At 38.0% G+C, this 15,572-nt stretch overlaps 1 protein-coding gene across 4 annotated transcripts in view; it reads left to right on the top strand.

Annotated features, from left to right (window-relative positions):
• AZIN1 (antizyme inhibitor 1) overlaps positions 1–15,572 on the top strand; it is a 26,462-nt gene extending 10,890 nt beyond the window's left edge. For 2 of the 4 annotated variants that reach the window (XM_048068704.2, XM_048068703.2), the window contains exons 3-12: positions 2,309–2,506; positions 4,598–4,771; positions 5,061–5,233; positions 8,761–8,895; positions 10,642–10,723; positions 11,988–12,062; positions 13,002–13,167; positions 13,740–13,858; positions 14,053–14,267; positions 14,965–15,572. In XM_048068704.2, coding sequence (XP_047924661.2) covers positions 2,405–2,506; positions 4,598–4,771; positions 5,061–5,233; positions 8,761–8,895; positions 10,642–10,723; positions 11,988–12,062; positions 13,002–13,167; positions 13,740–13,858; positions 14,053–14,267; positions 14,965–15,076 — 1,353 coding nt within the window. In that variant the 5' untranslated portion in view covers positions 2,309–2,404 and the 3' untranslated portion in view covers positions 15,077–15,572. Of the gene's footprint in view, positions 1–2,308; positions 2,507–3,432; positions 3,604–4,597; positions 4,772–5,060; positions 5,234–8,615; positions 8,896–10,641; positions 10,724–11,987; positions 12,063–13,001; positions 13,168–13,739; positions 13,859–14,052; positions 14,268–14,964 lie in introns of those variants that run through there. The other 2 variants (XM_048068705.2, XM_066990642.1) reach the window with 2 other exon arrangements.

Raw genomic sequence — 15,572 nt, 5'->3', positions numbered from 1 at the left:
ATTGACTATGAAAAAGCTTTATTTTAAAAGTGCTACAAAATTAGCCTAAATCCCCTCCCGTGTAACTCAGACAAATACTAGGACTTGGAGAGAAAAAAGCCGGCTGCTTGTTTAGACCAAGCTTCATGTGCAGTCAGAGGCACCAGCAATTAGCCTGCAGGGTGTGTGTGTGTCTGAGTCTAAAATCCATTCAGTGCTTGTGACTGCTTCCATTGAGTGTCCCGGGACCTTCCAACAGGACAGATCTGTGCTTCCTCCCAGGGAGGGTGGGTGGAGACATGCATTAGTACAGTGGAAGGGACTCATGACCATCTGCATGCTTCAGAGTGTAGGAAGTGGCTTGTCGTACTAAAACCAACCAGACAAAAAAAAAAAAATCCAGCTTTAAAATCTAGCCTAGTACCCTTTTCTAGACAGTAAAGCCTGAATTTAGTTTTGCCTTCGGACTGTTTGGTGGGCTTGTACAATAATGTTAGGGAATGGTGAGCTTACGGTCAGAAATACAGAACTTGTCCAACAACTTGAAAAAAGAAGGTTAATTATGAGGCTTCTGTCAGCCCGGTCACTTCACATGCTTTCAGTTGCAGATACTTGCAGTTTTGGTAGATGGGATGTGAGTGGGGAGGGGGAACAAGAAACTGGGATCGTAGATCACCCTATACAGGGTTACTCTGTCAGAATATTGTCATTGAGGCTTGCTGAACTTTTTCTAAAGTCATGGGACTGATTATATGTCTTCCAAGCGTATTGTAGGTTTAGATGCCACGCAAAATGTATTTTTCCTTTAAATTATAACACTCCTCAGTGTAACAAAAGGATTTAGAAAGTTATAGGTTTTGAATGGGTAATGTTACATTTGAATAACCTGCTGAAAATGGAAATCATTTTGCTTTCGCGTGTGTTCAGCATGGTTGTTTACTTACTCCTCTCTTTGGGTATTCTTCTTGCAGCAGGACTACAAAAGGTCTGTTGTAGGAGAAAGAAAGTTTAATGTTTTATTACACAACCAGCATGTTCCTGAGGTTGTATGACGTACTTCTAAACTTTATACATTAGGCTGTTTGAGTCATAGCATAAATTTGCAGAAATTTATGGCAGAAATTATTCCAAGAGAACTAAACTGCTATTACCATTTAAATTATATTCATAGCTTTTCTTCTGTTGACCTTCAGATTTCTAATACTCTGGAATTGTATTGAGTCTTCAGTAAAATGCTGATGCTAGATTTCTTCTCAGGAGAAAAAAAAAATGTATTTTTTGTACTCTGCTACTGGAAACCACTGGTATTTTACGGAGGTGAATGTGTTCAGGTCTTTGTTCTAATTAGCTGGCAAATCAAGGATATCCATGAAGTACCTGTTCAGAGCATGATGGTGGCTGTGTAAATATGGCTCCAGTGTTCCCGTTTGTTTCATTGATTCCAAGTCAAACTGAATTTGTAAGCTTGTTAGCCTCCTTAAAGGAATTTTAGCTGTTACTCAAACTTCAAACGAGATGTGACTCTGAAGATGTTTTTCCTGGTTGTTGAAATGTCTGCCACCTAGTCATTGTTTTTATAATTATAATTTACTTGCCATACCGATGTCAGGATTTATCTTACCCTTTCATAATTGTTTTGGGTCTTCAGGATTCACTTAAGCGTATGACTCACTTGTGAGGCAAGTATGCTGAGTATGAAGCATGCTTATCTTTGTTATTCATCTCCTGGATATTTTATTGAAAATTTTCACTACCACTGAGTTAAATTCACCTGGCAGGAGATAATTCTTTTGAGAAACATAGGTGGCATACTCAGAATGAAGGATCCAGGAAGCATGCAAAGCTCATGCCAGTGTTTTCCCTGCTACTGGCTATAATGACAAGAAGTAAGAGCAGCTGCTTTTCAGTTGTCTTTCTTAATATTAGCTTGAGTTGAAAGGAAGCTCAAGTAAGTATCTCTTCATGTTGTTAGCAGTGTTAACCAAACTTATGTTGCAAATGTTGGCTTTTATTTATTTACCTATTCTAGGGAGGCAGTGGAATAAACATGAGACAAGTAATTATCATGACCTTATGAACATTTGAAGCCAAAACCATCTTATTAACTTTTAGGGTCTCAGTAAAGCATTGTTTTAACATCCAGCTGCAATGTTTCTGGTTTCTATTCACATTTTTGACTGGAAGCCTGTATTTCTATTATTTTTAAAGCCAAATACAGGTGTCTTTAGAAAACAACCAGCTTTGCTTAATAAATACTATTCTAATTCTGTCAAAAGATGAAGGGTATGCTTTGTGCCTCTTTTCCCATTGGTTTGTTTTCTTTGTACAGTTTGTTGCATAATTTAAGGACCCGGATTTAAGGCTTGGAAGCCCATCCCTTGTGTTTCTTGGTTTATGACTGTCGGCTTCGCGGAATACGGCTGAGATGAAAGGATTTCTCGAGGATGCAAATTACTCCATTGGCCTGTTGGATGAAGGAGCAACTCTTGCAGATGTTATTGACAACTGTATTTATGAACATACTCATGTAAGTTTTATAAATTTTCCAGATCTTCTGGTTTAGTTCTAAGTCTTCAAACTAGGTCAAGGTATTTAGCACTGATGATCTGACAGCAACAGAGGAACAGTCGGCTAAAATTCACCTTATAAAGTAGTTACCCATTCTAATTTTACTTCATGTTGTTTGTTTTCCTAAGGCTGAATTCTGTTGGGGAAATTTGGACAGCAATTGTTACCTCCCTGAGCATGGTTAACAGGAAGGTAATTTTGCTGACTGTGTTAAATACAGGTTCCTATCTCATTCTTCAAAGAAATGCTGTTTTCAGTGGGGTTTAGACCAGGAACCTGAAATTTGACAAGCGTGTATTGCTGAGTTAAAAACAATTTTCTGCTTTTTCCCTGAAAATACACCAAAGTTTGGACAAATGCATGTGCTGAGCCAGCTTAAAGCCATGTTTAAAATTTCTGTGGTCAGACATAATCATATGGTTGTACACCTTCCCTACCTTCCCAGGTGTAAGAAGCACAGGTATCAAGACCAAGAACACTGAGGTGCAGCTTTTTTCTTCCAAGAAAATAAAATGGTCTAAAAGCTATTGAGGCTTAGCAATCCACTGGAAAAAAAAATTAAATAACTCTGTGTATACGGTAGTAATAGTTATTGAAATCAGGCTTCACTCATTTCTTAGGAGGTAGGAAGATGTTGTAGGCTTTGTTTTGTTGACAAGGCTGTAGAAAGAAAGACCTTTATGAAAAATTAAGTTTAATTAGCAAGTCCTGTATCTTTAATATGCCACACCTATGAGTTGTTCACTTTTTTCCCTTGGTTTACCAAAACTGATGTTCAAATGCAAGTGCTCATCTATAGTACAGCAAATAGCTAAATCCCATGGCCTTCTGAACTCAGGTAAAGGATTCCCAAATCCTGATTCCTAATATTCTTTTTCTGTCTAGCAAATAAATAGGTAAACTACTGGCAACATGTCATGTCTCCAACCACTGGCTGGCTCACAGAGGATAGCTGCCTCCTGCTGCTTTCATTTACTCCTTTAGCTCAAGGGGTAGAGGCGTGTGCCATGGATCTAAAGCTCCAGATCCCATTCCTGCTGGTGACCCGTACAGGGGGTCAGTATGCTTCCACCCGATGGAATTTCTATTTGTGTTATTTTTTAAACAAAAATAAAGACATTGTGTACAATAAGCCACAACAAAGTTTTGTATCTGCGTTTTGTATCTAGTCAAATGCTAGAATTAACGTTTGATGTACAGTCTTAATTCAGATTGATCATGTATTTTGTGATGGTCTTTAATATAATTAGGCTATTTGTTTACAGGATTTTTACTGAGTGCACATTATGAACAAATACAGAATGATCAGTTTGGATTTTGGTCCTCTACATCGACATCATGACTTGATATTAAGCAAGACTGTGGTGACAGATGCACAAGGGGGACTGTTGCAGTTTCCAGAAAACTATCTGTGCATTTTGTTAAAGATCATGTACTTGACTCTGCAACTTTAACGTGTTGAATTAAGTTCTTTAAATTCTGCTTAAACTTTGTGCTCCATAAAATGTGGAGAACAGTCTCAATAATGTAATTCATGTAGTCAAATTTATTATCAAACAAATTTTCAATAAAATGAGCTATTATCTAGATGTTGAAGTAATGGTAGTACATTAGACTTTTTTTCCTTGTGTAATAAGCTGCAAATTATGTTGAGACTGTGGTCGCTTTCATCCCAGTGGATTTTCTTCCTCCAAAGAATCGCAGACTTCTAAAAATGCTAAGTTGGAAGTGATTTGTAACCTACTTTGTATTTTTAGATAAACTGAGTATTTGGCCTTTAAGTTTTATCTTTTGTCCAGGAATTTCAGATTATTATCTATAAGCCATTCATAATATCTTTGAAGTGGTAGGTATTACCTTTGATTTTAAAGCTAGTTCAAATTGCTAGGTAAAAGTACAAACAAGAGAATTGCTCAGGGTCAAACCTAGAAGTTAATATCAGGACCAAAAAAAAATACATAATTCTTTATGACTTTTTCTTAGGTTGTTTGTGTTTTGACAGCAAACTCACAATGTCAGGTATTTTATTTTCCTAACTTCGTTTTTTTAGACCGGAAAAAGAGCATTTTATGTTGGTGATCTTGGAAAGCTTGTAAAGAAAAACATACAATGGCAGAATGTGATGGCACCAATAAAACCATTTTATCCTGTAAGATGCAATTCTACTCCAGGTGTACTCGAAATTCTGGGAACCCTTGGGATTGGATTTGCATGTTCCAGTAAAGTAAGTGTTCATTGTCTTCATATCTGTCTTCCTTATTTCCTTCCATCTGTCCAGGGTTTTAAAAACAGATTTTTTAGTATTAAGTGCTGTGGTTATATATAATATAGTCTAAAATGTGAACTCCTATGTTCAGCTGGCTGTTAAAAATCTATTCTTCCATCCTAAAAGCGGTGGTTAGTTTTCTGTATCTTATTTGGACTACTTCCTATGGTGCTAGAGCACAGTTTCTTCACTGAGTTTTCAGTTAGTGCACTTGACTGTGAAACTCTGGTATGCTCCTGTTTTTCAGTCTGAAATGGCATTGGTACAAGGCCTGGGCATTTCTCCTGAAAACATTATATATACAAATCCTTGCAAGCAAGCTTCTCAGATAAAGTATGCGGCAAAAGCTGGGATAAACATCATGACTTGTGACAGTGATATCGAGCTGAAGAAAATTGCACGTAACCATCCAAATGCTAAGTAAGTGTCAAAATTATGCTTTTGCTTTTTACGTTGGAGAGGTTTAATTTTGCCTGTATTCTGGGTTGTTTGTTAAGCTGCAGCAATGATACATAGCTTCTTTAATACAACTTGCATATCTGTTTTTCTCTTCTCTTTATGATATCTGTCTTGAAGGTAGTTTTTTTTTTCCCCTCAAGTTTTTTCCTCTGAGTCTCAGCTTCCTATATGATAGTAAGGCCCTTGTTTTGGGAGAGATCTTGTAGTAGGGCAGTCTTTGTAGAAAGGTTTCAGTCATCAAATCTCAGGAGTCTGGCACGTTGTCATCCGCAAGTCCATTCTTCTGTTTTGTTGTGATTTCTGTTTTTCCCTTTAGAATATTCTGTTCGAAAATGAGTGGCTTCAGCCTAAGAATGTGCTGAGATTATCAGCAAATCAGCTTGTGCACTGGGTCCCATCTAGGGCTTGGATGTGCTGTGCAGGTGTTAAATATACCTACAGATATTAGCCCACTGTTAGTGAGAAATCTAACTCCAGTTCTATTTCTAGTCACTTCAGCATTGGCACAGATGCTTTCTGTAGAGATCATCAAAGCTGATATTCTGGCTGTTAAAAAAAGACTGGTAGATGCTCATGTCATTAAGCATCACCTCCTTCACGTACGAAAGCTTTTGCTGTGGGTCACTTTTTTGAAGTCAGAGCCTAAGTGGATATTATATTGCTTCCCAGTGACTAATGCGGTACAGCTTCCTGACAGCTTCGTCAGAGCACATTTAAAAGATGGGATTCCTGGCATCCTTTTCAGAGTTACTGGTTCTAGACTGTCCTTAAAGAGTCCTGTCATCTCAAAACTGTGGCCATAGTTACAGAACTGGCAAAATTCTACAGAGTCATACAGAGTTTGGAGACTACTCATACTGTGTGCTTGGCTTCTGTTTTCATATTGCTGTTGGTAGTGATTACTCTTCATCCTCATAGCAGCCTGTCAGTGTTTTGCACGCTGGGGAGTAGTTCTTGTATTAGTTATCAGAGATCACGTTCTTTGTACTTTGCGTAAAATTTTAGCCTTGACGTACTCCGCAAATCTGAGTGCCTTGGCAAAGTTATGGCTGTCTTTTACGTCATTTAGTATTTTACCGGTTTTTACTGGTGCTTTTATAGTGTTTTATTAGTTTTTTGCCAATTTGCTTCTTCGAATCTAACAGAGAACTCCTTCTAAAAGAGGCTATCTTAATGACCACAGTAAGAGAAGTTAGGATGCAGATTTTTCTTGAGACAGTACAATTGCCAAACAGAGAAGCAGAGTGAAGGAGTTGCACAAACTCTTTACATTTTTTCAAGGATCCTATAGTCTAATATTTGAAATAATTATTATTTATTAAGGACAAGAAATTTAACTTTCATAAAAGAACTGTAAATTGCCATCTGTTTTCTAGAAACCTGATCTCAAGTTCTCCTACTTGGTAGAGAGTTGTTTGGTTCTGTTTTTAATTTGAATTCTCTTACTCAGTTCATTAATACTTTGATACTGGAGTGATAACCATGGGCTTTATTTTTCTTCCTTGGTGCATTTTTAAAATGTTGAAGCCTTGATACAGCCTTGTTCTTCCTATGTATGGCAGTCACAGCTAGGTTGTCTTCTGTAGATAAAGCTAACTGCAATCTGCCAGAGGAAGTCCTGCTTCAGAAACTGTAATTCTGCTCCTCCTAATTTTCAGAAAATCTTTGTAACTTTGTGCACTAACAGTTATCCAGATGTATCTGTCTTTGGAAGTCTCGGTAACTTGAGATTGCGAATTTATTGAATAAAGAGGAGAAATGTGAGAAAGGAATACCTACAGCTTTACTTTCTATCATTTCCTTCTAATAAATTCTGCTTGGAAAAGTCCAAAGGTAACAGCTAAGGTTGGTGGTGTCCTAAGAGCTCCATCAGAGGAATAGCTCTCTTTAAGGATCAATGCTTCTTGAAAAATAAAAATTAAAAAATAAAGCAAACCTCCAAGCATACACATCATCTTCTATCCCTGCTCTAAGTGGTTGAGATGTAGGAAGAAAGATTATCCTAAAACTTCTAGAAGTAAGAATTATGCTTCTTCACAGTGGCTTCCACTAGAGGGAGGGGGAATCTCTTAGCTGATTTATAATGCTGCTATAACAGTTTATCGATAAAATATAATATAGGGTGTTGTCTTTAAGAAATGGTTTTAACTAATGTTAATGTGAGGTTACAAACAATAATATTATGGTTTTGAAATTCTTTAAAAGGTTAAAAAAAAATGGAACACTTAATAGTTTTTAATATAGTCAGCGAAATGCTTTACAAAATGTGATTTGAGTACAGAGTTCTCAGAGGTGTCTGTGCTAGTAGACAAACAGCACACTAGAGGCCGGGTAGTGTCTCAAGAAGAATGAAGTGATAGACCTTAATTTTAAGGAGGATTGCTTGGTAACTGGTGTGAGAATTTAGGGTTTTTTTGCTCTTTACAAAATGCATTTTAAACACATTGTGAGACATTTGAAAAGGACTCTTAGAAGTCAAGGTAGGTGTTAGCCATGACAAAATGCGTTGAACTAGGCTAAGTTGGCTTGTTGCGTGTCTTGAAAAGAACTATTTCATTTTGGGCACAGAGCTTTGCCATTTGTTTGTGCCCTTCCTGTTGGCTAACTCTAACGTGCTCCTGTGTAGTCTGTGTATAACACAATCCAACTTCTGTTGCGTTTACCACGTGGTTTAATAAGATGATTTTTATTGTGGCTGGGGGAGCAGGAAAGGCGGTGAGTTTCTTGGTGGACAGCAGTTTGAATTTGTAAACCTTGGGGGTGTACCTGGAGAGGGTTTGACATAAGCATGCCTTTGCCACTCAAGTGTTGTTTAATGCAGCAAACGGTCAAGGACTGATGCTGAGGCTTGCCGAGCCTACGCAGAGTTAGGCTTTGACCTGAGTGGGGACCTTATCTCGCTGCCTAAGGCTGTAAGAGGTGGTGCTGAGTGCATTGCTGCTCCACAGGAGCCTGCAGGGAGCAGGGGAAGAGTGGGGACCCCCAAACCATGTGCCCAGGTCCCTTGGGGGGGCAGAGGACATGGCCAGGAGGGTGTACTTTGAATGTGTCAGCCAAAGGTTCTCCAGGTGTTACATTGAACCACATCTGACACAAGACTGACTCAAGGGGGTTCTCCATCCTCCCGTGGGCTACAAAGGAGGTCAGAGACGGGAAAACCATGTTACAGTCACTAAGGGTGTTAAGGCAAAGCATACTTTATTAGAAGGTAACGTTCTCTTTTATTACAGCACTCAACAGACTCTTGCTGCTACAAAAGAGTCTTAGTTGCTGCATTTCGAAATCCCTTATCCTTGTTGGCTCCATGTTTTAGCCCCTAATTGCTAGTTTTTTCTCTGTACAGGATTGTTTTTATTAGGTTCACTTGACTCATCCATCGATGGAGCTGGAGTACTGACAACATAATCAACATACTTCTGACAGTCTTCAGGCTTCACATGTGCTGATGATGTAAACCAACTGCCCCAATCATCTTCCCCTTCTCTTAGGCTCTTACTGCACATTGCCACAGAAGACATTACTGCTGATGAGGAGATGAATATGAAGTTTGGCACCACCCTGAAGAACTGTAGGCATCTGATGGAATGTGCTAAGGAGTTTGGAGTCCAAATAGTTGGTGTTAAGTGAGTAACTTCATTGTTCTCTGCTGGCTGGGACGATGTTTATATGATGTGTTCAAGACTTAGAACTACAGCACAAAAGAACTTTTTTCCCCCTTTTTTGGCACTTTTTTTTTTTTTTACAGGGATTTAGAAATAAAACATTTTGGATCATGATCTTTTGCTTGCAAGCAAAGCACTAATATCCAAGCAAAAACTAGTGAAACAAAGTAACTATTACTGACATCGAAGCAATTTGAAATAGAGTATCAAAAATTTTTCTGCTGGTGTTAAAGCAAGGTTTAAAAACCTTTCTTGTCTTATATCTTTGCTCTTGAACTTCCACAGTAACTTGATTTTTATTTTTTCCAGTAATAAATAGCAGACCAGATAAGCTGCTAGTATAACATGAGATAGCTTGGACAGATTCTTGAACAAGGTGAACATGAGGTTACTTTCAAAGAGCTGAGTCCTGTGTCACTTCTTGATCATTAAGATACAGTATTCAGAAAGGTTTTTGACGTGCCAGTGACAGAAATTGAATCCTGGTGTTCTGAGAGCTTCCAAATCATCTGTGGTATTTTAACTTTAAGCCTGACACAAAGATTTCACTGTATGGAGGAAAAATGCACACACAGTTTTTGTTTCGTCTAACTTTAGCTACTAATGTATGACATTCACAAACGGTTTCAGAAGGCAGTCAAATGAGATGGGTTGTCAAAACAGCAAAAAAGTATTTTAAAACGAAAGGTTTTGAAGATTTTAAACAATTTTGTTTTGATTTAAATCTATCCAGAATTGATGTTAGGGGATAGCAGTACTATAATCATTAAAAATGATGAATCTCTTTTAAAATATATTACACTACTGAGGAAATAAACATTTGTTTTAATATCCAGAACATCTACGCCAACTTTAACCAAGAACGCACGGTTTTTGTGCATTTCAAGTTTAAAAAGTGAAGGTTGTTCATAACCTTTGTGTCAGACTGGTATTCCTTAAAGAATTGAATAGACAGCGTGGTGGCTCAGATGGGTATATGCGTGCACGGTCTGTCCAGAACTAGTAGACCATACTAGGAAGCCTGTGGGTGTGCTGGTGCTCACTGTATTACCTCAGCTGCTAGCAGTGTTTGGGCACTGCCTAAGCCTTTTGGACAAGGAGCCAGAGGGGTTTCAGGAGCTTGTGGGAGGCATTGGTACTCCTCTGGTGCTGGTTACCTGCTCACCAGCCTGCTTGTGAAGTCAAGATCTGGCTTAAGGTGAAGAGGCTTCAGAGCAGTGTGGCAGAGGGACATGTCCCTCCGTGCCCTCTCCCCAGTGTTGGAGTGAGTAGATAGTGTGTTTTGGGAGTAGAGCTGCGTGGCCCAGGGGAGAGGGTGTGCAAGCAAGGCCATGAAAATGAGGATGGGAGACAGGAGACTTCATACAGGTACTCAGTTAGCGTTGGCATCCATGGAGGAAAACTTTAACCTGTTTAGGAGCAGAGACTGAAAGGTTCTGTGAGTCTCTTATTTCTTAAATATGAGCCTGTTGTAGGATATTTTTAGCAGTAAGAGGTTGCTAAGCTAAGATAGGCCTTGTGGAATCCAGTGGAAGAGAAGGCAGTCATCTGAGTGTGTTCTTTACACGGTCAATATACAATCATGCAAACTTGTCTTGTGCCACTTGGAAGCAAATTACTTCCCCTACTGTTGTAGATAGTGAAACAGTTTGCTTGGTCTGAAAGCTGCAAGGATCTGTGCATTAACAGCGTTTTTATTTCTTTCAGATTTCACGTTTCAGGCTCTTGCAAGGAACTGCAAACGTACATTCATGCTATATCTGATGCTCGGTGTGTGTTTGACATGGCTGTAAGTAGATAATTCACCTGCATGTGCTTCGGTAGAGGATCCGTTCTATTCTAATCATACTAACAAGCCAACCACAGTGTTTCCAAAGTGTATCCATGTAGGGAAAAACCTTCTAGTAAGGCAATAAACACTTCATCATGAGACAATTGGTAGAGGGTAAAACAAACCTTACAAACTTCTTGTGGACAAAAGTTAATGAATGCTGTCCCACTGACAGGGAATAGCCTAATGTGCCACTGGTTATAGAGCAATAAGTTTTTTACAGGCACCACTGGAAAGAAAAAGTGTTGATATGTTTACATAAAAAACAAAGATACTTGCTAAGATGACCTACTTTCCTGAAAAAAATGAAGCTAAATGGTTGAAATAAATAACTGCTGTTACTCGGTATTCATTTACCAAAAAAAAAAAAATCATTTCCTAGTTTTGGTAAAGGCTTCTTGAAATTCAAATTTCAAATCCTGCAAATACACAATTGGCTTTTCTTAAGTTATATTAAAATATTAACCATTTGTATCTTGTCATTTATGATAGAACTACTAACCCAGTGCACATGACTTCTGAGGTTATTTGCTACGATGCTTATATGTTAAAGATACAATATTTTGTGGTGGGCATCTGAAGTGGTGGGCATTCTTCATGTATGAAGAATGGATTTATTAGATGTTTCAGATGACTCACATAAATGAGTCTTATATGTTCTACATATTGCAAAATTCAAAAATCACTTCTCAAAGTATTTTTGTATAAATGAGAAGCTTATAAACTAGATAGAGAAGAATCTAAATTAATCTCTTTACTCTTATTATTGCAGTTAGTGCATTATCTGTGACAGGTTACACATGGAGGGCAACAAAACAGAAGTTTTCACTGATCTTTGTGTGAATTCATTGTAGCAGACTCGTCACATAAGCGATATCTGAAAGACTTGTATTATACAGATCACTGAGTTCCTAACTCGTCAGAAGGCTCTGCCCTTATCCACAGATACTGAGTATAACAAATACCACAAAATGGGAGTTGACGTTGCTGTGGGACTTCTACGTGAGAATTGTGCAACCAGCCTCTATTGACATCCTAATGCTGTTACTACTAGGTTTAGTGGGAACTGTACTAATGTCTACTAAGATACAATTTGCTCGCTAGACTATGCTTTGCTAAATATGCTCAAAATATAACTTGATAAAAAATATCCACAGTGAAAAGCAACTTTTTTGTTACAGTTGTCTCTGTATTTACGTTCTGTTCTGCCTATGTATTTTAGGAAGAATTTGGCTTTAAGATGAACATGTTGGATATTGGTGGAGGCTTCACAGGTTCAGAACTTCAGCTTGAAGAGGTATGCAAAGTATTGAAAGTTCAAACTCTTATTTTGATTTAAGTTGAAGTGTTTCACCTTCAAACAGAAACTGACATTGATAGCTGAAGCTTATTCTAAATTCCATACTAAACTGTAAGCCATAAGATCCAAATAATTGGTTTTATATTCTTTATCCTGGGAGTGTAATCAGTCCTTTTAAATCTCGTTTGTATTGAATAAACTCTGATTTCCATAGTTCAATCTGTGACATAACTTCTGCTAAGGTGAATTGGGCCAGTAACTTTTTTTTTGTGGCTGACTATATATTTTATGTCTAACTGGTTGCTCTTGCATGGTTTGGGCAAAGACTGCTTAGCATTCTTTGGATCATAAACTGTATTGCTACTGTACAAAAGCTTCAGGCACTTTGCTTTAGAATTGAAGACTGATAGTTTTGCTTTTAAACAAAACTTTTAACATGGATTTGGCATAAATTGGATCTTAATTCATTGGATCTTAATTCTTAAATAATCAAAAATGTGGCTTAAGATTTGAGCATCAGTGTTAAAACACTCATTCTGTTTCTAATGCAAAAACATTCAGAACCAATCACACAAAGGCACTTTTGCTGTTCTTCTGGCTTTGTATGTAAGTTTACATTCTCTGTTGTGCCAGAGAAACTTTGAAATTACTTTTGTTGTCTTTAGTGAACCTCGGCGTGAGCTTTGGTTGGGAGGAGGGACTGCATGATACTCAGACTCATGGTGTTCAATTGTCAGTGTTTAGCAGGATGACCTATGTTTAAACACTCTTGGTAAACTTTGCACTTCTGGGTAAGGACACTTGTCATAATAGAGGAACAGAGTAAGCTTTTTGTCATGCTTTCTGGAACTGTACACTGCTGTCTTGAGAGGGTGTGTGTGATATACACACACAACCTGAGTCACATGTGTCCTATCTGTGATTTCAACTTCCTAGATTAACCATGTCATCAGGCCACTGCTGGATGTCTACTTTCCTAAGGAATCTGGTATTGATGTGATTGCAGAGCCTGGATGTTACTATGTTTCATCTGCATTTACACTAGCAGTTAACATCATTGCAAAGAAAACTGTTGAGTACGACAAACTTCTTCCTTCTGGAAGTAAGCAATGTATTTACCTTTAGTGTGGTCTGAATTGGTAGAGACAACTGCTCACTTCTTTTAGCCAGGATAGACTAGTTTGTTCTGGCATATATTTAATATATACCTTTTGCTGCATTGTAATCCACCTCTTGGGTTCTGACCATATATTATAAATGTAACAAAGAAAATGAAATGCATAGGTTTGGCATTTCTGGTTTATTTATTATGTTTGACTTGTCAGTGGTTAAACCTAGATTAGGTGCTTTACATAAGGTGTATTGGAAGGGTCTGTATTAGACTAACATGGACAAGTACAAAACCAAGCTGGTTTGTGCTCTGCTAAAGTAGACATTGGTCTTATATTCTTTACAGTGATTGTTACTGAAAATATTTATTTTACTAAGCCTCACATTTAATATTCCAACTGAATTGTTAATTTCATTTTGTACTGATTACTCTGTCCGTAATCCTCGCGTTCTGATGCATGGAACTCCCTTTTCAGGGGAAAACAGTTGACTTTAGTCTTTCTGCAACCTAACTTATGACTGAAAAAATACATGCAAGATAACTTTTTTTTAAATTTCTTCCAGTGGAGCAAGCCAGGAATGATGATGAACCAGTATTTACATATTACATAAATGATGGTGTTTATGGTTCTTTTGCGAGTAAATTGTCTGAGAAACTGAATACTAACCCAGGGGTTCACAAGGTGAGTCCTTCTGTATTCTTCAGAGATAGGCCTTACTACAATTTTATTTTTAAAATATATGTTTGATACATATATACAATACTTTTTTAAAAAAAATCATGTGTACAATTATTTGTAAAATTATCCTCTTGTATACTTGAACACTTTCTTATTGAATAAACTGAAGCCTGAATTACTGGTACATTTCCATATAGAAATACAAGGAAGATGAGCCTCTGTTTGCAAGCAGCCTTTGGGGTCCATCCTGTGATGAGCTTGATCAAATTGTGGAAAACTGTCTTCTTCCTGAGTTGAGCGTTGGAGATTGGCTGATCTTTGATAATATGGGTTCTGGTACCTTAGGTGAACAGTCTACCTTTAACGACTATCAGAGGCCACTGATTTACTACATGATGTCTTTCAGTGACTGGTAAGAAAATTCTTGATAGTTGCAAGATTTCACTCATTTCAAGAGCACGTGCGTGCAGCCAGATATCAACTATTTTTATGATGGCAAATACAGGAAGATGCAACTGAGCAGAAGAGCGTGCTTTTTTGTGCGGTGTGGTTCTTTTTTTAATTATTCTGTCTGACTTTGCGAAGACTAAACTGCGAGCTGTAATAACATGCCTACTTTGCTTTAGGGTTGACAAAGGGAAGCATAATGTGAACTGTTGCAAGTTTATTGGTAGCTGTTCCTGAGTCATGCTTGACATCAACTGTTGAGGTTCCCCTAATCCAATTAGGAAATCTTACATTTACAAGACTTTGCATTTGCAAATATACAGTTAGGAAAAACTACAAAATTCCTAATACAGTTCCTAATTGTAACTTGCATACGGTATTGGCATCGCAGGTTGTAGGCAGGAAGGGTCATTGCTCGGTTGCATAGACAGTAAGAATTGGGTAATGTTCCAGTGCCTAGGTAGCCAGGTCCCTGCACACCTGTTGATGGAGTCACAGCCCTTTTGTGTCTGTCACGTACATGCGTAGTCAGTTCTCCCCTCTGCTGAGACTGAGGTCAACATATCCAGGGGCAGTAGACTTCTAATGCTATTTCCAAGGCTGGTTTCTGAAATTAAATTGTACGCAAGCTCCTTGTTACAACTCATACTTCTTTGCTGCAGGGATGAGATGCAAGATGCTGGAATTACTTCAGACACATTGATGAAGAACTTCTTCTTTGTGCCTTCTTGCATTCAGCTGAGCCCGGAAGACCGCTTTTCCACTGCAGCTTAAACAGGCATTAACGCTTCATTTAGACCTGCAGTTGCAAGTCTGTAGTTTGTCTGGTCAACATTCCAGTGTGGAAGAAATGGAACAATCTTGAATTCAATTCATTCTCTTCAAAACTTGAAAAAAAGTAGTAATAGCTAATGGGGACCAGGCAAAACAAGCTACAGCTACAATTCACTGGGGGGTGGGAGGGTTAGATAATGGCATCCAAATTTAAACTTAAGTTTGTTCAACCCCTGAGCGTTTAAATATGCAACAAAATGGATGACTTAGTGGAGATGGAAACCCATCACTTGGGTTCTTCAACAGTTTACATACAAGTACACAGTTTTTATACTAAGGATTCCTGTTAGAAAAGTCTTGTAAAGTTATTGTCTTTCGCCCAGATATATCAAATGTCAGTGGGAGACCAGTGTGATTTCATTAGATGTTTAGTGTATTTAGAATGTGTAAATTTGTGCTTTGAACTGTAGTTTAATAAATGTAAAATTGCATCATA

The sequence above is a fragment of the Anser cygnoides genome, chromosome 2 (assembly GCF_040182565.1).
Source record: "Anser cygnoides isolate HZ-2024a breed goose chromosome 2, Taihu_goose_T2T_genome, whole genome shotgun sequence".
Taxonomy (NCBI): Eukaryota; Metazoa; Chordata; class Aves; order Anseriformes; family Anatidae; genus Anser; species Anser cygnoides.
The sequence above is the reverse complement of the archived record's forward strand: the minus strand, read 5'-3'. Positions and strand labels throughout refer to the sequence as shown.